The sequence below is a fragment of the Sceloporus undulatus genome, chromosome 10, assembly GCF_019175285.1.
Source record: "Sceloporus undulatus isolate JIND9_A2432 ecotype Alabama chromosome 10, SceUnd_v1.1, whole genome shotgun sequence".
Taxonomy (NCBI): domain Eukaryota; kingdom Metazoa; phylum Chordata; class Lepidosauria; order Squamata; family Phrynosomatidae; genus Sceloporus; species Sceloporus undulatus.
The window spans coordinates 4450475-4473676 of NC_056531.1; the positions used below are offsets into that span (position 1 = coordinate 4450475).

Sequence of the window (23202 nt, forward strand, 5' to 3'; positions counted from 1 at the left end):
CCCCGTCACCATGTATGGAAGTGAGAGTTGGACAGTGAAGAAAGCAAGTAACAAGAAAATAAGTACATTTGAGATGTGGTGCCGGAGAAGAGCGCTGAGGATACCATGGACAGCCACAAAGGCAAACAAATGAGTCCTAGAACAGATCAAGCCTGAATTCTCCCTGGAAGCCAAGACGACTAAACTAAGGCTATCATTCTTTGGCCACACCATGAGGAGGAACGAATCATTTGAAAAGACAATGATGCTAGGAAAGGTAGGAGAAATAAAGGAAGACTGCACACCAGATGGATAGACTCAGACAGGGATGTCATGGGCCTGAATCTGCAGGACTGAAGCCGAACAGTGGAGGATAGGGAGTCTTGGAGATGTTTCATCCACAGAGTTGACATGAGTTGGGGTCAACCCAAAGGCAGTTAACAATAATGCTTAGTATAAATGAACAGATTCTAGAGGGTATAGAGTTTGGACGACACTAATCTAGCAGGATGTCTGAATATAACTGTTGAAGAACTTTGTAGCAGAACATTGGGAGAGTGTTGGTGTCCATGCACTCCCCATTCCACAGGTGTTCTAGATCAGGAATGCTAAGACCCGCTCCCCTCCAACTAGTGAAGCCCTGAACATGAATATACACAGACCCCACCAAACAGCAAGTTTGTTAAACTAGCAGAGCTTTGGGCTCTTCAGATCAACCTCAAATCCCAAACTGTAATACGGAACACCTTCCAGTTTTACCTGTTTCCCCACATTCTCTTTAAGGCAGCTTTCTGCAACCTGGTGCCTTCCAAATAATTTGCACTGTAACTGTCAGAATTCCTGACCACTGAGATTTATGGCAGTCGAGGTCCAAAACATGTGGAGGGCACCTGGTCGAGGAAGGATACTTTAGGGTGACTAGATGGAAAAGGTATGGAGCAGTTCTTAGAAATTTTAAGAGCTAAGGGCATCTTGGGAGATACTGTTTATCATGTAGAGGCCAAAAAAACTGTGCCTTCCCAAACGCCTCTTCTTCGACCAGTATTAAAGATATAGGATTTCCCTTTATCCTGACCACCTTGCTGGATTTGGCTGCTTAGCTCTTCAAAAAAGAAACCCAAGCAAACCAGAGAGAACAAATGTGTTATAATTTGTGTTTGGTCAGGAGTCCAACCATCTTGTGAGTCCAGCCTACCCTGTAAAGGCCAATGTATTAAAATAGCACATGCTGTATCATCACTTAGTGATTTATTTTGATTTTACATGATGCACTGCCCACATACAATGCAAGAGAGGGCTTCCCCATTCTATCTAATGGAGGGAAAATACTTGTGGATGCATCTCCCTTTCTGTGCGCAGATTTGGTGCCTGCCTTAAATGGAAGCATAACAAGTTTGCACAAGACCACATAAAGCTGCTCCTTGGGAGCAAGTGAACACCCCCTTCCTTTCCCTTTACTCTTCCTCTTTTGCTTTTCTTTCCTTTTTTTCTCATGCCCTCTACTCCCTTCCAAATACAGGCATGGCTTTTCCCTTCTGCATTTTCACAGCCAGCACTGGTTCCTGGATGGGGTTATGCAGAAGGGGGTGGGTGAGCCGAACTGGAGCACACCTTTGCTTGAAAAGGCACAGCATTACTGTACAGGGGGCCAGATTTTAGATACATCTTTGTGTGTTGCTTCTGGGATCCACTGGCAATATTCTGTCAACAGATCTGCAACAGAAGAGAATCAATAGGAGTGGGTGAGAAATATAATTTGATGGAACATTCTGGTAAGTTTTTAAGACATCTTGGGTGTAAAAATCACACTCAGGGATGTGAATTGAAAACATTTACATTCTGACTGTTTGACAATAAGCAAAATGGGAGATTACGATGGTGATGACAAAAATGCATTACACATCCCATGTGGCCCCATATGTAATGGGAGTTCCTCAGGTCTGTTTAGCCCAGTACAATATATTTTAACTGGCAGCTTTTGCCTTTGGGTTGAAGCCCACTTTCCCCCAAAGCCAGTAGTACTGGAACAGGGAGTATGGCTGAGTGTGTTCCCTGCATGTCTGGATAGCTTACATTTTGGGTTCTTCTTCCAGGCAGTGAGTAAAGTGTCCCGATTATCAGCACTTTCAGAAACAAGAGCTTGGAGAAGGGTTTCTGTTCTTGGTTGGAGCCTGCAGAAATCCACAATAGGTGTCAGTTAAATGCAGGGATCAAAGGTGGCAAGCAGGGCTTACACAAATGGTGCAGCGTAGTGCTAGGGTTCCAGCCACCCATAAGCTTTTCAAGAAAACTCCATTACATTGCCCTTCCCATCTGGTTTTCTGTTCCCCTCCCATCTGTTGCACCTCTGCTAACCTTGGGCTCCCGTAACACCCAAGCCTACTAATATCTCCCCCTGAATGCATGGATGGCACTGTTTTGGCTGCATAAGCAATGACACTGAGATCATGGTTGTGGTGTCTAACTGTGGTGTTAGTTCTAACTGTGGTGTTAGAACAGCAACTACCTAACCACAGACATAGTATATATTTTCCATGCTATTGCAAAGTCTCCCTAATGGCACCAGCTTAGAAGAATACCTTATTAGCCCTCACTCAGTAACTATGGACCCAAACAGACAAGCCAAAATAAAGTTGCTTTGGGTCACTTTGGAGGTTTGCTGTTTAAATGACACATCATCTGAAGAGGTCAGTAGCTGCGCCAAAGCTGCGCTCCAGTCCTTAGGACTGGAGTATGGCTTTGGTGCACCATCTGGCCTCTTAGGACGAATGCATCATTTAAACAGCATACCTCCAAAGTGACCAGAAGCAGCTTTATTTTGGCTTCTCTGTTCAGGTCCTATGTGCATAAATGCCAACAACTTACTTGGACCATGTTTTCAGCATTGTGGCGGGACTGGACAGCAAGCAGCGGCTATAGGTGGCCAACGTTTTAAACACCTAAGAGACAAAAAGACGAATATGCATGGGTTAATAATGTTAAGGTTTTTTTTAAAGGGTTTCCACCTGATTAAAAAATCTTAAGATGATGACTCATGTAACCTGTAGTCAATGCAATACTGCGCCTTTAATTAATTTTAATTTGCTTTCATTTTAATTTATTTCATTTCAGGAACTTCACACACTGCCCAGTGAGAAAATTCCCAAGCTGGATGACAAGTCACAACACAAGAAATTAATAAAAGACAACCAGCCCTCCTCCCTCCCTCAAGCAAGTGTGTAGGGACAAAAGGAAGCAAAGAGAAACCTGCATACTTTCCCTTCCAGGAAAAACTTGGCAAAATATTTGTAGCGCTCAAGGCCTTCTGGATAATCCACCTCCACAGCAGGGAGCTGCCAGCCAACTCGATCTGTGGAGAAAGGTTACAGGAAGGATGGGCCTGTGAAGACTCTCTTCTGAGCTAGTTTGACACTCAGCATCTGCTTTATTTTACTGGTCACATCTCAGCAGAATCATAGAACTGGAAGAGACCACAAAGGCCATCCAACCCCATTCTGCCATGCAGGAAAACACAATCAAAGCACTTCTGATGGATGGCTGTCCAGCCTCAGTTTAAAAACCTCCAAAGAAGGAAACTCCACTACACTTCTCCCAATGCTCTGATTCTAATTTAAACCCATTGCCTTGTGTCTCATCCTTTGGAGCAGCAGAAAACAAGGTTGCTCCAGGTTGAACGTGACATCCCTTCAAATATTTAAACACGGCTGTCATGTCACCTCTTCACTTTCTCTTCCCCAGGCTAAACATACCCAGCTTCCAAAGCTGCTCCTCATAGGTCATGCTTTCCAGACCTTTCACCATTTTGGTTGCCTTCCTCTGAAAATGCTCCAGCTTGTTAAAATCCTTCTATAATTGCTGCTGCATCACACTCTTGACTCATGCTCAGCTTGTGGTCCATTGGAACTCCTAGATCCCTTTCAGAAATACTGTTGTCAAACCAGGTGTCCCCCATCCTATATCTATGCATTTCATTTTTTTTCCTGCCTAAGTATAGTACCTTATATTGCTCACTGTTGAAATTAATTTTGCTAGTTTTGGTCCAGCTTTCTAATCTATGAAGGCCATTTTGAAATTTGATCCTGTCCTCTGGGCTATTAGCTACTGTACTCTTCCTAATTTGGAGTCATCTGCAAATTTGATAAGCATGCCCTCTATTCTTTCATCCAAGACGTTGATAAAGATGTTGAATAGCACTGGGCCCAAGGCAGAACCCTGTGGGACCCCACTGGTCACTTATCTCCAGGACGAAAAGGAGCCATTATTGAGCACCCTTTGGGTTTGGCTAGTCAACCCATTACAAATCCACCTCACAGTCCCATTGCCTAGCCTACATTTCACTAGGTTTTATGCAAGAATAGCATGGGGGACCTTGTCAAAGACTGTACTGAAATCAAGATACTCTAGATCCACAGGAACAGAATGTCATACTTTGTATGCATGAGGTCTGAAGCTGTAGAGAGTTGTTGCAAATGTCAACAGTACTGGGGCAGATGGACCAGTTATTATAATGCAGCTTCCTATGCACTTATCTCCCCCCACAAAGAAGAGAAGACAGAATGGACAACAGAGAAGCAGGGGATGTGGCAAGCTCCAGCTTGTACCCTTGATCTTGCGCATGTCCTGTAAACTCTGTTGTATTTGGGTGAAACTAGTGTGGCCCAAATGGCAGAGCGAAAAAATATAACATTCTGTTTCTGACATTTTATTAAAAAAAAAACAAAAACCTAATGCTATGCTAACAGAGAGATGTCTGAAGAATTTGGCACTGAGTGAAATGGTAATTTCATCTATTTCCCCAAGAAAGCAGAAGTACTTTGAGTAACATACAAAAGACGCTTGATCTGTGGCAGTGTACTCGGCCCGTTTCAGGACAGTAAGAAGGGGGCGGGTTCTCCACTGGCTTTTCAAAATGGCAGTATGGACGCAAAAGGAGTGGGATCCATTCTGGTTCAATCACCGAAACACCTTCAATGAATGGAGACAAATTGCAAAACAAAGTTAGGATAAAGCTAAAATCTGTTATTCGGTTGTGTTTGTCTGGAAACATGCAAGATGACATTTGAATCGCGCAAAACGGACCTTGCCAGCACAGTAATAGGACTGACCGGAAAAGGTGTGTGTATCTGTTTAGAGGGAGAACTGTAGCTGCCCAAAGGGAGCTGGACTGCAATTCCCATCCTGCTTCATTACTGACTGCTGGCTAGAGCTGATGAGGTCTGCAGTCCAGCATCATCTGGAGGGCCAACTACTGTCCATTCCCAAAGAAGCACACACAAAGATATTCTTTGGCTTAAAAAAATGTATTTGGTTTTGAGAATTTCATCCAATCCAATTATACATCACCCATACGTTATTTCACCTGCCTTTACTGTGGGATTTGATAGTAAACTATTAATTAATAATTACCAATTTAATGATTAGGGTATAAATAAGCTCACAGCACCAGACCCCATCTGAACTTGGAAGTTAAGCAGGATCAACCCTGGTTAGTATTGGGGCAAAAAACTGCCAGGTACTGTAGGCTATAGTTCAGAGGAAAGGTCTTAGCACAATGATTCCCAAATTTTGGTCCTCCAGATATTTTGGACTTCAGCTCCCAGAATCCCTAACTGTTGGCCAAGATGGCTGGGGCTTCTGGGAGCTGAAGTCCAAAACACCTGGAAGAGCAAAATTTGGGAATCACTGTCTTAGCAAAACCACCTATGATTATTCCTTACTTAAGAAAAACCCTATGCAATTCATGGGTCTCTATAAGTCAAGAAGCACCTCTGAGTACTTAAGCAGTTCAGCATTTTACTACTTTAGCCGTTTAGTATTTCAGTTTAGTACTTCAGTAATAATTACTAATTTATTAAATTTACAGTAATAACATTTTACAAAATTTGGTCCCCAGGACCCTCTAAAAATGCCCAGCAAAAACCAAAACAAAATTGGATGTGGCCAGCAGTCCACTTCTGGTTCTCAAAAGAGTTAATTTTTTTGACATTTAAACCATGTTGGTGTGTGTGTGTGTGCAACCTATTAAAGGGGTGACATGTTGTTCCTGGAGGCTTTGCAGAAAAAGGGGTGTCAGATGACTCTGAAGGAGATAATGTCCACAAAAATAACCTGGCAGCAGCCACTTGCAGCCCTTGAAACAGCACTTTGCTTATTGCTGTTTGAAAGGAAGCAAAACAGGCAAGGGTAGGAAGGAAGGCAAGGAGTTGATTTTACCTTTCATGTACATTTTGGTGGTTTCAACGATTTCCTGATAAACCACAAACTCAGGGAGCTCTTTGAAGAGAACGGAACTAGGGTGGATGAAGACTGGATCGTCCAGAAGAGGGGTCTAGCAGAGCAAGGAAGGAAAGAAGCAAACTCAATGAGTGTTATGGGTGCACCACCTTGGCAAGACACCTGGGTAGCACCAGGGCAATGAACAGGACTCAGTCAATACAGGGAGTTGAAATGTTCACATACTGTATAAAAATGAATATGGCATTTTGGAAGAATGCTCTAGTGAAAGTTATTTGTTACATCTCAACCACATAATAATAACCACCAAATACTCATACTCATAGCAGCAGCACCCCCCCCCCCCCGACTTACAAGGAAACATTGCATGACTAAAGGGGAAGAGATGGAAATCAACGTAGCCAGAACACCAGGGAGAGTACCTTGTAACTGTTCTTCCACTTCTCATCTAGAAGTTCCTCTGCTTGGATTCTTCTGGCAACATGGTCTCCCAGTCCAGCCAAGACTATCTGCCTCAAGAAGGTCACCTGCGTCTCGGTTGGGGGCTTCATTTTGGGATCAACAAAGAGGCCAGCATCGGAGCAGATGGAATTCACTTGAGAGGATAACAAAATGTCAGAAAAACTGTAGAAAGCCAAGAGGAAATCAACCTAGATCCCCTAAATGAACTCTCAACCTGCAGTCACTGGTGGAAAGATGGGAGCCCCTGGTTGGTAAAGGTCACTCTAGTCCAGGAGTGGGGACCCTCCGGTCCATGAGCAACCCTCACCTAGCCTGCAAAGCATCTCCTCATCCTTTGCTCTAGTCTAGTGGTTAAGTCAATGCATCTTGTTAAGTTTTGTTGATGTTGTATGCCTTCCACCTTGTTTCCAACTTATGGCGATCCTAAGGCCACCATATCATGAGATTTTTTTTGCAAGATCTGTTCAGAGGGGGTTTGCCTTTGACTTCCTCTGAGGTTGAGAGACTGTGACTTGCTCGATGTCACCCAGTGGGTTTACATGGTCAAGTGGGGAATCTGAGCTCTGGTCTCCATATCCAATGCTCAAAGCAATGGGCTGTTACTTGACTGATCAGCAATTACAGTAATAGGAAAGAGTCAATTTTTGGCCTTTTCCTAACACAAAGCTGCAGAGGCAGAAAACCGTAGAAGACCAAGATTGGGCTTTCTGAGGTTCTTTACCTGCTGTTGTTAGCTGCCCACGCAAGCGCCTGATTTCCATCATGGCTTTGTAGCGCAAGCCATTTGCCTCACAGAATTGAGGTGTGCATCCAGCATATTCACAAGCACCCACAGCTCCTGGAATAAAAAGGCAGAACCACAGCATGTAAGCAGCCCAGCAGAGAACTAAAAATAAGATAAAATAAAATAAGCTAAAGAGGCACACCTAGCATCACCATGAGATCTCCTAGCTTCTGGAAGGGCCCTTGTCCAGCCCAGATCCGTTGCATCTGTACTATTCGTGCTCTTTTCCCCTTAAGTTTGTCTTGTTCTTCTTCACTAACAGCAGGCCTGCAGGAAAGAAATAAATAAGTGAAGAGCTGGAGTACAGATGAATCCTCAGTACATTGGAAAAAAATCTGCTACGACACCCTCCCCAAGCTATCTGTTTTTCTGCACCTGTTGAACTCTTCGAAGAACTCTCGAACTGTCAAGGCTGACACTAAGATGATGACATAGGGCAGGCAGCCATGCTGTTTGCTCAGGGCCAGCATCTTTGCATAGCGAGGAGAGACGGGGAATGCTGCCATCATCACCCCAAGGGAACTGATGGGACAGCTCAGCTTTGCCTCCTGCAGCTTCTTCATTCTGGGAGGAGAAAATAAGCATCAACAAATAAGTGTTCCTCTAGCATCTCTCTATTCAGCCTATGGATATGTGCACTTAGTAAAATGATTCAAACACGGGAAATCAAGTGATCAGCACACACAAAAAAATGTGGGCCGTATTAGTAGAAATCTATTAACAGCTCAGGTGAAATTAGCACTGAAACACCTCCCTCCACCAAATATGGGGAGGAAAGTATGGACAGGGAGAGGCCTAAATATCAGCAAAGGTTTGTTTTGCTTATAGCAAGCAGAAACGTGTGCACTCTACCTTCCAGATTTGGGGGGTTCTTGTAAGGCCCCAAGGGCTATCAGCAACTCCTCAGCAGCTACAAGTGCATCAGTCGGCGGAGGAGTTGGAAAGGGGAAATTGATCACCTAGGAACACAAAGGGGGCAATTTCATCCAATGTGAAGAGATAACATCCATGAACAGTAGACCAGAGAAAATGAATCGACCTCAGCAACATAAAGCTGAGTTTACCAAGCCCAGACAGCAATGTTCAATCTTATCCTCCAGACACAATCACCCTTAAGAAAACTTCAGTGCAAAGATGGAACCCTCCCCACAACACTGAATTTCATTAGCATGGCAGCCATTGTACCATTTGGGCTCAGGTGGCAGCAGGGATGACCCCTTTTTTACTCCATAAAACTGTTCACAGAATCATAGATAGATCTTGTAGCACCTTTGTGACTAACTGAAAGAATGAAGTTGGCAGCATGAGCTTTTGTAGACTTCAGTCTACTCCCAAAAGCATCCGAGGAAGTAGACTGAAGTCTACGAAAGTTCACACTGTCAACTTCATTCTTTCAGTTATTCCCAAAGGTGCTACAATATTTCTCCACATACTGATTCTACAGACTAACAGACTAAGGATGATGGAAGCTGTAAACCAACACGGCTCTAGAGGTGCCTCGGGTCTCTTTGCTGTTTATGCTGTCAACACTTAACACAACTAACTTTTTCAGAATCTGCCAGAAGACAAGTAGGGAGGTCTTTATTTCTATCTTTTAACTGAACTCCATGCAATGAAACTGATTAGAGTGACCAGCTGTTAAATTATTCCAAAAACAAAAGAAAGGGAGCGACTGCTTGAACCTAAGAACACAATTCAATGAACTCTCACCTTGTCAATGTTTAAAGCTTTCATCTGCAGAATCAAATCTTCAACAGGTCGCTTGGTGATCTCAGGAGCAGTGAACTCTTCAAAGTCACTGAAGACAGCTGAAGAGTAGAGCCTGGAAAATTGGATGTGTGGGTGTGTGAATGGCACTACCAAGAATGGCTTTAAAATATCCCAGCAGGACTAGGCAGCTCTTTGCTATTGAACATACAGGCAAGGCAACTAGGCACTAGAACCTCCTTGTTTGCAGGATGGAGGCTGGAGGGCTGAAAGTATTACATCTATCTCCTCCATTTTCTTAAGTGAACTGAAGGCAGGCTACATGATTCTCATCTTTCCCATTTGATTCTCATAAAACCCACCCTGAGAGGTTGGTCAAGCTGAAACAGTGTAACTAACCCAAGGCCACAGTGAATTTCATGCAGCTCAGTAGGGACTAGAACAGTGGTTCTCATCCTTCCTAATGCCACAACCTTTTAATACAGCTCCTCATGTTGTGGTGACCCCCAACCATAAACCTTGGAACCTTGGTTCCTAGGATCATTGTAAATATGTGTTTTCCAATGGTCTTAGGCAACCCCTGTGAAAGGGTTGTTCGACCCCCAAAGAGGTTGTGACCCACAGGTTGGGAACCGCTGGACTAGAATCTGGATCTCCCAAGTGGAAGCCCAACACTCTAACCACTAAACCCCACTGTTTCTCAATGGCTTTCCCAGAATTGCTTTTTTCAAAACAACTGTGGGATCTTCATTCACCCATCAGGGAGGGGGAGAGAGAGTAGCAGCTGACCTGTAACAGTGGCCAGGTTCTGTCCGTCCAGATCGGCCAGCGCGCTGGTTGGCAGAGGCCTGAGATATCCAGGTGACTTTGAAAGAGGAGACTCCGGTGACTTTGTCATAGAAACGTTTCTTGACCTTCCCACAGTCAACCACATACTTGATGCCAGGGATGGTCAGAGATGTCTCGGCCACATTGGTGGCAACAACACACAGTCTTGTCCCAGGAGGGGGTGGCCTGAAAACCTGGGACAGCACATATTTTTTGGTTAGTGGAGAGACCAAATTGTACTGAATATTGTCGTGCCAACTGATTCTGCAGAGGAATTCTAATAGAATGGTGCAAAGGTAAAGCTGTTCTTACTTGGATTCGCGCCATTCATTCATTGCGCTCATACAGCCATTGCTCTCATACTTAATCTTTTCAGAGATATGAATCTTTACCTTGGCTTGTTTTTCAGGTGCCAGCAAGGAGTAGAGGGGAAGAACATAGAGTGGGAGGGAGGAATCCTGTTTCTCTTCTGTGTCGCAAAGTAAAAAGAGAACACAATGATAAATTCAAGAAATAACAGACTGCAGACAAATTGATCATTCTTTTTACTTTGCCATCAGACATCTCTAGCTGATAAAGCTGCCAGATTGATAAACAGCAAACAATGAAAGGCTGTAGAGCAGACTGCAGTGGTTTGGGCTACAGAAGCATATATGAGGGGCTGTCACATTTTGTTTCTACAGATGAATATATTTGCTTTTAAGAGGTGATGCAAAAAATAGGTCAAGATAAACCAAACCACATCAATGACAAAACAGCATAGTGAAGAGAATTACACAGAGACTCTTCTATTGCCATGTTTTTTGAGGGGGGAGCAGTCTTATCTTGCTGCAGCAAAGGCAGCAAAGACCCTTGGGACCTGTGTTGAAGACTAAGAAGATTTATCTGGCATAAGCTTTCTTGGACTGCAAATCACTTCTACTGATTGTCTGCCTTTAATGTGCCACAAGACTGCTTGTTAGTTTTACAAGCTCTTCTGGAAATGAACATGGTTCCCTAAGAGGCAAACCTTCTTCCAAGCAACTGTCGCCCAAATCCAGATCAAGATCAGAGCCTGCAATGTCAGCCTCTTCATCATCATCAGCTGCTGCATCTCTGTCCTCGTCTCCTTCATCAACTGGCATAACAGAGTAGTTATCCAGATCAATTTTGGGCAGCACCTAAGAAGAAGAAAAATAGATATTGCAACGACATAAATTTGAAATTCACAGCACATTTGGCTGAAAGAAAGACCATATTTTTCTTATGGAACATTTTCCCCCAAGTCATGTGCCTGGTTGCCTATGATAACTAACAAGTACCTGCAGCCAACCAGACAGTTTTAACAGAAGCTGTTTTTTGTGGACTAGTAATTCTCATAACATTTACTTGCAAGGCTACTCTAAAAGATGATTTGGAACTATTGCAGAAAAAAACTATGCAAGACATGTCAACATGCATGTCAAATGCAGCCTGTGAATTCTAGCCAACATTTAGAAAAACAGCACAAGATGACAGTTGTGTGTGTGTGTGTGTGTGTATATATATATATATATCCGCTTCCGGGCACAATACAAGGTGTTGGTAATAACATATAAAGCCCTACATGGCTTGGGCCCAGGATACCCAGAGGACCGCCTCTCTCCATACATTCCGCCTTGCACCCTCAGAACATCTGGGCAGCAACTATTGAGGGTTCCAGGGGCTAGACTTGCCTCCACAACGAGGAGGTCATATTCCATCGTCGCCCCGGCCCTCTGGAATACGCTGCCCATAGAGCTCCGCTCGGCCACCTCCCTGGCCCAGTTTAGGAGGGACTTAAAAACCTTCCTATTTCAGGTAGCATTCCCTGAATTAAGTCCTAGTTAGTCTTCCCCTCCTCGACAGCAATGGAGGCTGGCTAATGGGGGGTTTTAGTATCATTTTAATGGTAATGAGCTGTGTATTTTAATGTATGTGTTATGTTATATTGTATTGATCTTATTAATATGTTGTTCACCGCCCTGATCGTTGGAAGGGCGGTATACAAATAAAATTTTTATTATTTTATTATTATTATTATTATATATATATATATATATATATATATATATAGAGAGAGAGAGAGAGAGAGAGAGAGAGAGAGAGAAGATGCATTTACCGTCATTTTCTTCCTTCTAGATTTCTTAAATCTTTGGATTGCTTCAACAGAATCTTCTTTGTCTTCATCACCTGGAAGGAACAAAGCACCATCTTTGTCACTAAGTGCCTCAAATACTAATAAAATACACAGAGGGGTGATTTTTGTAAGTTGAGAGATATCCCTTGGGCTAAGGTCAGGCTCCACAGTGGTTCCATCCATTTAGAAAAATCATTAATTCCTCTTAATCTTGGAGGAAAGGTGTTAGTGCAGCTGTGGGACATGTGTGCCTTACCCAATAGGGAACCCCTATGATTCCCGAAACCTGCCATATTTTTTCCTCTTTCTAAACTTAAGAAAGCTCCTTGTATCCCTAGAAGGCATGGGGGATAGTAATTTTGCCACATTTTCCTTTCCCTGACCAATTTTAGACCAAGAGTGTATCCCCCCCCCCCCCCCCCCCGGAAGTGGAAGTGCCTTTCAATTTCTTTGGTTTTGAGAAAATAAAACCAGATGTAAAAGAGGCTAGGTGAGGTTAACAAAATTCCCATGCTCTCTTGAAGGCGTAAGGACCCTTTGGAAGCATTACTAAAATATTTGGGGTAGCATATGGCCTGCTGAAGCTGAGAGGTGCGCATAGCCCTTGAACCTTTAGAAGTTGTCTGCCAGAATCCTAGAATATAAAAGCTTCCTTATTTCATGTTGCCTGGGTAAAAGCCAAATCCACAAAATCCATCACACTAAAGATGCAGAGTGGTTGGGGGAATGCATCCATCCATGAAGGATCACTGCTATACCTGTCACCAGACAGTGAAAAGTAATGGCTGCTAGAGAAGAACATCCCTTCTAAAATTTAGCCCCAAAAGATCTATTGGCAAAGGTTTAGATTATTATTTTAATGATGCCCTTCTGTGGAAGCTTTGTAAGGCTATAACTTAAGAGCACTGGTTCCCAATCTGTGGCTTTCTAGATGATGTTGTTCCCGAAATCTCTGACCACTAGCCATGGTTGACTGGAGCTACTTGGAGCTGAAATCTAACCATATTTGGGGATCTATGTTTGGAAACCATGTCTTAAGAGCAGGAAGTGCTTCTTACCAGTCAAACATGTAAATGTTTTAATACAGGAATACCAACACAGCTCCTGAAAGAACTCAAATTACCCTGGGGTGCATTTCTCCGGAAAGGAAACGATCTCCTCAGGTTCCTACACAGCGAGTGCACTTCGGCTTGACCAGTGAGGAATACCAGGATGCCCCCTGAAAGATGAGAACATGCCTTAAATATCAGACCACAGGTATGGTTAAGGGAGACAGAATCACAAGAAGCACCACATTACCTGGAGGCAACATGCGGTGGATTTTGCAAACTTTTCTGAAACACTCTCCATTGTAATCATCCAGTGGAGTCCTCTTGTTGAAATGAACTGTCACAGGAAATTGCCTTGCATCCACCTAATGGAAAATACCACAGAGCAAGAGGAAGCAACATTAGTGATTAAATTCTATGTTCTGCCCTATAGCCAACCATCATAGGGTGAGGTGCAGAAAAACCACCAGACTTTCACACTCGCTGTACTAAAATAGGATTTGGTCATATGGTGAACCTACATACACATGGGAATGAAAACCTTGTCCTAAAAGCACTACTCCAGGGTACAGCAGAACTGTCAAGATGGCTGATTCTGATCACTCTGACTCTGATCATTCACTCTGAGATCAGGACGCAGATCAGGACTATGTGTAAAACCCATCTTTGTCACCTCAGACTAGCCACAGAGTACCAAACATGGTAACAAGAACAAGCATGCCCTAAAGAAGGTGCAGAGGGCATTCTTGTCACCACTTAGAAACTGAGACTTGTCCCTTCCTCGCTCAGACTTTTGGGATTGGATGCTAGCTTTCAAGGGAAAGGACTCTGCGTTTAGCCCCAGCTAGAGATGTGTAAAGCCCAAAAGGCAGGGGAAAGTGTATCCCTCTGTTCCAAATTTCCCAGCTCTAATCCCAGCATTTGAGGGGAGGGGAAGAAAGAAGACATTTTAATCTGGTTTCTAGGTTTCTCTAGACAATCACACTCCCTTCATGTAACCAGTTTCATGATTTCCTGGCTCCTGTATAGGTTATTATCCATACTAAAAGACTGAAATGTTTCTCCCCTTTTTATTGGCAGCAGGAATGTCACGTTAAAATGAGCTGGCATTTCAGAAACTGCCTTTTCCCTCCTCTCTGGAATATCTCTAAAGCTAAATTTGGCTCTTATTGTAAGGGTGGGCAGGCAACCCTAGCCAAGAGAGCCAGAGGAATCAAGAGAGTTGCGGTCCAACAATCTCTCAGGTCTACGTCTCCCATTCTTAATCCCAGGAGGTAAGTCTTCATCCCAGCCCATTTTATTCTCACAGCTCTGCCTTGTAGGATCAGTGAGCATGACTGTTCCAAACTCAGTGCATAAACATCATATGGATCAGGCATTTGAATGCAGACCTCCTCAGTGTAAACCTAGAACACTAACCACTACTCATATTTTGCCTCTCTTGCTATTACCTGTATAACAGGAGGAGGCACAGAGAACAGTTTGCTGTTGGCAGTGAAATCTTCCACACGCAGTGTAGCAGACATGAGGATCAGCTTCAATGGATGTCCTTTCTGTGAATGTCCAAGCACAAAATCACAAATCAGTTTAGAATTTTGCTTGCTAGGGATTAAAGGTAGGCAGTTGCAAGGGTTTTTTTTAAATGTTGCATTAAGGAAGGAATCAGGAATTTTCCTGCAAGTGAGATAGACTAAAGTGCCAAGGTATTAAGAAAAAATGTACTGTTATGGTAGAATTGGAATCCTAGCTTCTACTTCCTCTAGCAAACCAGAGTTTGAGATTGACTTCTATTTTCAGGTTTGTTAGAGGAGACACAAACTAGGGTCTGGATGCAGCATTTTTATTTATGTATTTATTGCACTGGTAAATGGTTACCAGAAGGAGAAACAAAGCAGGAACGAGTGGCTCATTTTAACATTTTATGCAAATGTGGCCATTATCTTAAAGATCTAATATTCTGAGTGCTACATTTCCTTTTTTTCTCTTGCCTGAAAGCACTGATGGGGGGAAAAACTTACACTTTCCATTTTCACATCTTTACAACTGATCAATTAATTTGGGGTACATTTGAGTAGACTGAAATGTCTGAATTTTTAAAAAACACAGACTAGTTTATTTAATTATTGTGTTAAATAATGTTGTCTCTAAAATTTAATTATTCCGTTAAATAACGTAGTCTCTAAGAGATTACATTATTTAACGGAATAATTAAATAAGCTAGCCTGTATTTTTAAAAAACCAACACATTTTGGTCAACTCAAAAGTACCCCAAATCTAGCATAGTAAATATTAAAACCAACTTTACTGCCTATGTGTAACCATTCTTCCCAAATTCTCTTACCTTCGCCCGAAGGGGCACAATGCGAGATAAAAGGCCAATCAAAATATCTGTGTACACGCTTCTTTCGTGGACTTCATCAAGAATGACGACTCTGTACTTAGACAGCAAAAAATCCTAAAGAAATGGAAAAAAAGGAAGAAACTGAAGGATTCTACACTTGCCTGTCAAAACTCAACCTATGTTGGGAACTGAAATCTTCAGCTTGCCTGCCAGGGTTAAGAGTTGGATTTGTTGGACTTGTTGCTCACAAAGTATTATAGAGTATTGTTGCTCAATGAGGGGACATGTAATCGTGTTTTAATTGTTAAGACTGTTGACCACATTCCTTTGTGGTTAGCCAGCAAGTGGAAAGGGAACTGAGGTTATACCGGGGTATCCAAGATCACTCTCTTCAGAGTGGATGGCAGGGCACCCATGGGAACAGGGGAAAGGAGAGCTTTTGATTTTGTGCCGAATAAGAATGTACTCCATCTAAAATTTGAATTATGTACACTTGTAACCAGGCTTTTCTATCACTGGCTCTTTAGTCCTGACCAAACACATCTGTGGTAAACGTCTACAGTTTCTGAATAAAGCTTTACTGGTTTTGCAACTGAAACTTGGATTTCTGAACGCAATTGTTCCTGGGCAGGACACCCAAACTCATAAACTGAGATTTTTGGTAAGCAAAATTACATGAGGGCCTAAATATGAAAGAAGTTGATAGTGAAACAAGATGAAGATGATGATATGCTAGATCTCTTTGTTTCTTCAGAGCTTCCCTAAAAATGCCACTAGGTCATAAATGGAACACATGAGCTTTGCAAGAGCTGTGGTGCTCTGGGTTAAAAAGTGTTTCTTATAAGAGGACAGATGCTCAACAGTTAAGACGTGCAGTTGAAGACTGTAAAACAGTTAGTGACAAAGTTATAAAGAGAAAGCACTGGGAAAGAAGTAGCTCTGCAGTTATCAGTGTTCCTTTTCTTGGTCACACTAAAGTTTGACATCATACTATGATGTGGTATTCCATGCTTGTCCCGAAACGGAACCATTTCCATTCCACTACTAACAGAGAAAGAAAACACCTCACCTTCTGGATTTCTTTTAACAGCACACCATCTGTCATGAATTTGATTTTGGTATCATCTGTCACATTTCCTTCATAGCGGATTTGGTATGAGACCACCCTGAACAGAGATGATGAAAGGAATATCCAAATTATCTGAATTGCAAACAAAAAGAGTGCTCTAGCATCCAACACTTCACAATTTAAGTGTGCTTTCTGTGCAGTTACTCACCGATGTGACAAGTTCATTTCTGCTGCAACACGTTGTGACATTGACACTGCCGCCACACGCCGGGGTTCTGTGATTCCAATTATGCCATCAAAGCTATAAGCAAAGTGAGAACAAGACTCTCATAACAGAACTAAGGAAATGCAGGGAAAGATTACTGAAATAAAAGGAGGGCATGACGGCACAGATATACCTAGAATATCCTGCCTCATAGAGAAACTGAGGCACTTGTGTTGTTTTTCCACTGCCGGTTTCTCCACATATGATGACAACCGAGTTCTCCTTAATGGCTTCCATAATGACTTGTTCTTCTGCAAGGATTGGGAGCTTCAACCTGGCTTCCTTTTCGAAGAAAAAGACATCTTTTATATAGCTAGGACTGTGTTAAACTGTCACCAAGGTGGAGAAAAGAAAAGGAATCAAGACATATTTTCACTGGTGTAGTAAAGAAGCTATACAGTATAGAAAGGGACATTGTAGCACCATTCACACTACTGGAAGTGAAAGAAAGAGGTTGGTAGCATGAGCTTTCCTAGACTTGAGCCTACTTCCTCAGATGCATGTTTACCAGTGCTGTACCAGTGAGATGTAGTGGTTTAGGTGTTGAACTATGACTCTGGAGATCAAGGTTTGAATCTTTGATCACCCATGGAAACTCAACAGATGACCTTGGGCAAGTAACACTTTCTCAGTCTCAGAAGAAGAGAAAGGCAAATCTCTTTTGAACAAATCCTGCCAAGAAAACCCCATGACAGGTTTGCATTTTAGTCACCGTAAGTCGGAAACAACTTGAAGGCACACACTGACAACAACAACAACCGTAAAGATGTAGCACAAACCTATGCCTGCTCACCCAGAAATAAGTCCTGTGCTGTTCAGGCATCTTCACTAGCACTGCTGTTTAAGAATTGTAGTTTTAAGTCAAAAAAACTATCCTGCCACTGCCCTCCACAACTATGGTGGGAGAGCTAAGGACTGTAGGAGAAATGTGGCGAAATCCTCCCTCTTTGCACTCCTTCATCACTACAAGTGGTTTAGTCACAGCTTGCATCTTTGTTCAGTTCCATGGTCATGAGCTACAGCTCCTTCCACAGCCTGAACAAAAATAGTTCAATCCAGCATTATCAGATTGCTGCAAACCTTTTCCAGCAAATCTTCTCAGACAAACAGTTTATTGTCCACAACGACAACGGTAAACCATTCTATGGCATTTGTTATTATGACAAATATTTCTGCAGAAGAGCATTGCACATCTTACAGAAAGGATCTCCTTCTCTTGCTTGTGACGGGACAGAACTATGAACAGAGCAGGGCTGTACTTTTGGCAATCTGAACCAACCTGAATCTCAGGAGATCTGTCCACTGGGATAAAAACTGCAGGTTCTGCAGAGGGTTTTGAAGGTGATCTATGCTGCTTTGGGATGGTGGGTGGAGACGTAATGATGTTCATTGGAGGACTGAGTGGTACATTGTCATTAGAGACTTCTGGGGTTGACTTTTCAATCTGTTCCTCCTCCTCCTCCTCTTCATCTTCATCTTCATCTTCCTCTTCAGAATTCCCATGTTCTTCCTCCTCTGGCTCAAGTTCAAGTCTGAATCTTTTCCTATTTGCACCCCCAACACTTCTTATTTTTTCTGGACAGGAGACACTTGCTTCTTGGAAGGCACTGAAACACCAACACAACATTTACACGTGAGATAAAGTCATCTCAGACATGCTCAGTATTCTCAGATACTCAGGTATACCAGCTAGGAAGATAAAGGCTCGCAAGACTAGCTTGGATCGCACACTGGACACAAGTCCCAAATTGCCTGAAAGAATAGATGCTCGATGAACATATGAAACTGTTTTATGAGGGTTTTTTTTTTGTATGCGGTGGCTTTGCCCCAACCTTTTGGGCCAAAATCCATACATTAATAACTACGATACTGAATACAGACTTCGCAATAACACCCGAGATGAACATATTAAGTATGTTACATAAGGCGGAGGGAAATACTGTAAAGAAATACTAGCGAATTCTATTATATATGATCACAACAGCTAGAATAATTTATGCCAGACACTGGAAAGGAGAAGGGATAGCATCAGTTGATCAGTTAATTAAATTTTATGATATGGTAGAGTTTGATAAAAGATAAAACTCTGAAGCGAGATGAGGAAGAATGGAAAGATATAATATTTTGGCACGAAAGATGGGGGGAAATTCAGTCTTGTGTTTCACAGACAAGACTTAAGAACAAGCATTAATTAGTTAAGACATTGAGAAATGTGTAGAGACATTGTAAAAAACCATTATATACAAGCCTATAACCCTGAAGTATGTTGGGGGAGCAGTAATGGAGGATTTCATTAGGACTGGAAGGTGGTTTTGGTGTGGCTTCTGGCCTCTTAGGATGCATGATTCATTTAAACAGCATACCTCCAAAGTGACCCAAAGCAGCTTTATTTTGGCCTGTCTGTCTGGGCCCTTAGAAAACATATATATGAACAAACTTACAGTAAGTGAGGTTGATGCCGTTCTCTTACCATTTAGTCTGGTACATCCGCTTTCCTGTCCCGATTTGGGAAGTGGTGTACAGCAATTTCATTTCAGCCTCAGAAGCCTGGACTTCACTCAGCTTTCTCAGCAACTCAGCTCGCTAGCACAAATAAAACAATAAGGAAGGCACATGAGATCAGCCTCTATCAGTTAATACTTCAGGACTGTGCTAATTTCTGGCAACAGAGTTTGATTTCAACATGTCTATACAACATATCCAAAGGGAAAGGATGCAGAACCTCTGGCCCTCCAGATGTCTGAACTACAATTCCCAGAAGGTTCTACCATTAGCCATGCTATGCTGGCTGGGGCTTCTGGAAGCTGAACTCCAAAACACCTGGAGAACTAAGATCCTCCACCTCAATACAGGATGAGGTTGACTTGGTATTATATCTGAACACAGCCATAGCATAACAATGTTGGAAAACTGTAACCATGAAATGGCTTTCCAGAGAAGAATATGCATGGTGAAAGAGATGCAGTCATGATCTACATCTCACCATGTGATTTTGTGATCGCTATCAATGACATTGGGCCTCATGCGCACATGATATATGCATCACTGCATGTAGCAGCATCCAGTGATGGCTTGTATATTTGGACCAGTTGCCTTGGTATAATACAAGGGTCACAGTTTTCTGAGCCCCCTAAGTCAACTCAAGACCCAATGCTTTCCAACCAACAGCGTTCACACGTTTGGCCACAGGACAGCAAGCATCGCATGACCAAGCAACATGTGAATCAGCTCTCTGACCACACCATGGCTTAAGACAACACAGAAGCTACTGAATAATGTGAACAAAAAATAACCCCCTTCCCCAAAAGCTGCAAGTAACAATATGTGTATATAACCACATACCTAAAGTCTGACTAGAAAATACAACATTATTTTAAGTGATCAAGGTGACAACGGAGAGGTAGGGTAAAAATAAAGTATTATTACCATTATTATTATTTTCTTCTTGTGAGAATCACTGACCTGAGATACACACTATGCTATTTAATCTCCAGGCTCTGAAACACACCTTTTCTTTCTTTGCTTTCTGCTCCAAAACCTTCTGCAGGATCTTCTTCTGCTTCTTGCTCAGGGGCTTCTTTTCTGGGCGTTTGTCACATATTTCTTTTCTCTCTTTGGTTTTTCGCGACGGAAGAACCAGCGCATTGCTTCCATCCACCCCTTTCAAGATGGCTTCATCTGGGGAGGAAACAAAGGGAGACAAATTTCATGTCGGCCCCTGCAATCCTAAACAGTTTTTCAGCTCAGTTCTTTACACAGTTATTCCAATGTAAGACATAGTGAGCTCAACGATACTGCCAGGTTAACGTTACACAGGGTTTCAGCTTTAAACACCGTATCATGTCACTTGAACCATTTGGCTTATTCATGGTTCTATCCTTGTGAGTGGACAAAACATGATTCTAGGAGATCCACCCAGTTATTTGGTTGGAAATTAATATAGCCTCTCAGGCACTGCTCCAAAATCTTGGGGTCTCTTCCAACTCTTCTGATGCTACGATTTTTTTTCATTGCCTGGGGTGAATTATAACCGTTTGGCTAAAGATAACTTATGGTCCACTGACCAGTGGTCCCCAAAGGGTGCCCTTTCAGAGATTTTGGACTTCAACTCCCAGAAGCCTCATCCATGTTGGCCAATAGTGAGGGATTCTGGGAGCTGAAGTCCAAAATTTCCTTGAAGAGCACTGTCTGGGGACCCCTGTAGTAGCTCCATTGAGAGTCAATGAAAGAAAAAAATGGGCAGCAGGAGCTTTCACAGACTTCAGTCTCCTTCCTCAGATGCATTCGGATATAATAATAATAATAATGATGATGAAGCGAGTCCTTGTAGCCCCTTTGAGACTCACTGGAAGAAAGAATTGGGCAGCAGGAGCTTTTGCAGACTTCAGCCTACTTCCTCACATGTATACTTCTGTTGACACAGCCTAGAATCGCATTGGCCCTTTGCGCTGCTGCGCCACAGGCTTGACTCATGCTCCACGGGGTCTACTAGGACTTCTGGATCCCTTTTGCAGGTAGTCTTGTCAAGCCTGGGCCCCCCAGACTAGATCTATGCATTTCATTTTTTAGAGCTGGAAGAGACCCCAAGGGCCAACCAGTCCAACCCCAGCCTGCCATGCAGGAACTCTCAATCAAAGCATCCCCGACAGATGGCCACTGATTCTACACCAGTGATCCCCGAAAGGTGTCCGATCAGAGATGTTTACTTTAACTCCCAGAAGCCTCAGCCACGTTGGGCAATAGTGGGGGATTCTGGGAGCTGAAGTCCAAAATCCCCTTAAAGGGCACAGTCTGGGGCCACTGAGTCTATGATTCCCAAAGGGTGCCCTCTAAGGACTTTTGGACTTCAGCTCCCAGAAGCCTCAGCTATGTACGCAAACAGCCTGGGATTCTGGGAGCTGAAGTCCAAAACCCCTTCAAGAGCACAGGAATCCCCCGTCGGAGGAAAGCATGGCCTCTCCCATTCCTGGGCCACTCACCGGCCAGTTCCACTCGCACGGGGGGTTCCGGGGCAGGGGCAGGCTCCCCCCTCGGCACCCGAGCCTTCCAGTTCCGTCGCTTCCCCGCTTTCCCCATTGGGCCCCCTTTAAAGCCCAGCTCAGCGTCCCACGTGAAAGCCCCGCCGCAAGGAAAGCCTCCGGAGCACTGCCGCCGGAACTCGTGCCCGCCGAGGCGGAAGTTAGGGGGCGTGGCTGGGTCAGGCTTGACGTCATGAGGGGAAATTCAACCAGTGGTATCCATTCAGGGGGATGGTCGCTTTAAGGGAATGTTGGACTTCAGCTCCCAGAGTCCCTCGCCATTGGCCAACATGGCTGAGGCTTCTGGGAGCTGGAGTCCCAAAAGACCTCTGAAAGGGCACCCTTTAGAGACCACTGTTCCTAAAAATGCCAGACCTGACCATAGTCATGCATGCATGCATGCCTTAGTTGTGTCATTGGAGCCCTGGTGGTGCAGTGTTTAAATGCTGGAGCTGCAGCCACTCGCTCACAAACTGCAAGGCTGTGAGTTCAGTCCCAGCCAGGGCTCAGGGTCGACTCAGCCTGGCATCCTTACGAAGTCGCTAAAACAAGTCCCCAGCTTGTTGGGGGCAATTGGCTTACACTTTGTAAACTGCTTAGTACGTCGGTAAGCAGTATAGAAGGGTACTTGCTATCGCTAACATTGGGCTGCTACTGAAAAATGGCCAGAACCCTATTACAACAGCTTCGCATCGGTTTCTTGGTCATGCTGGCTGGGAGATACTGCACATTGCGATCCAAGGTGTTTTACAAGCTGTGGCTTCCAGGCACAATTCAAACGGCTGTTTACTGAGCGATAAAGTTCGGTAGGACTTGGGAATTGCCTCTCTGAAAGATGCACTCTCACATGTCAATTGCCCTGAGTATCAAGATCTTCAGGGTTCTCTCTCATGATCCCATTACCCTTTGATAAAGATGTGAGAAAAGCCTTCTTTTTGGCCGCTTTCCCTCTCTGGCACTCCCTGCAGAAGGAAGCTGGATCGGTCCTCTACTGGTCCATGCCTTAGTGATCTCACAAATTGATTACTGTAACATCCTTCTGGCAGGGCTTCCTCTTTCTCACCTCCGTCCTTTAATTTCTGTCCAGCATTCAGCTGCACGCATTATCACATCCGCCCACCGCTCTGACCATATCTCTCCTTTGCTGGCATCCCTTCACTGGCTCCCCCTCCCTTTCCGTATTCAGTACAAACTCCTGCTGTCGACCTTTAAAGCCCTCCATGGGCTGGCCCCTCCTTACTTATCAGACCTTCTTTCTCCTCACCTTCCCACCAGGGCCCTCCGTTCTGGTAGTCAAGGTCTGCTGTCCCAGCCCAGGATTTCCTCTGC

At 43.6% G+C, this 23202-nt stretch overlaps 1 protein-coding gene across 3 annotated transcripts; it reads right to left on the bottom strand.

The window, feature by feature from the left end:
- Window positions 1-301: 301 nt before the first annotated feature.
- On the bottom strand, window positions 302-22017 carry DHX37 (DEAH-box helicase 37). 3 transcript variants are annotated; one of them, XM_042442080.1, is made up of 27 exons: window positions 21835-22017; window positions 20364-20533; window positions 19326-19438; window positions 18135-18462; window positions 16989-17137; window positions 16799-16891; window positions 16591-16687; window positions 15522-15635; window positions 14632-14733; window positions 13431-13545; window positions 13255-13350; window positions 12114-12184; window positions 11004-11154; window positions 10387-10463; window positions 9956-10188; window positions 9170-9281; window positions 8312-8418; window positions 7835-8023; window positions 7602-7726; window positions 7397-7513; window positions 6636-6808; window positions 6193-6307; window positions 4807-4944; window positions 3234-3328; window positions 2845-2918; window positions 2053-2150; window positions 302-1692 (listed from the first exon to the last, which is right to left on the bottom strand). In XM_042442080.1, exons 1-27 carry the CDS (start codon window positions 21929-21931, stop codon window positions 1613-1615), a joined length of 3429 nt encoding a protein of 1142 aa, XP_042298014.1. In that variant the 5' UTR covers window positions 21932-22017; the 3' UTR covers window positions 302-1612. The 3 variants fall into 3 exon arrangements, 1 of the variants encoding a protein (XP_042298014.1); XR_006100904.1 differs by having other exon boundaries at window positions 1649-1692; window positions 3226-3328; XR_006100905.1 differs by lacking the exons at window positions 302-1692; window positions 3234-3328 and having other exon boundaries at window positions 2111-2150.
- Between the last annotated feature and the right edge of the window lie 1185 nt (window positions 22018-23202).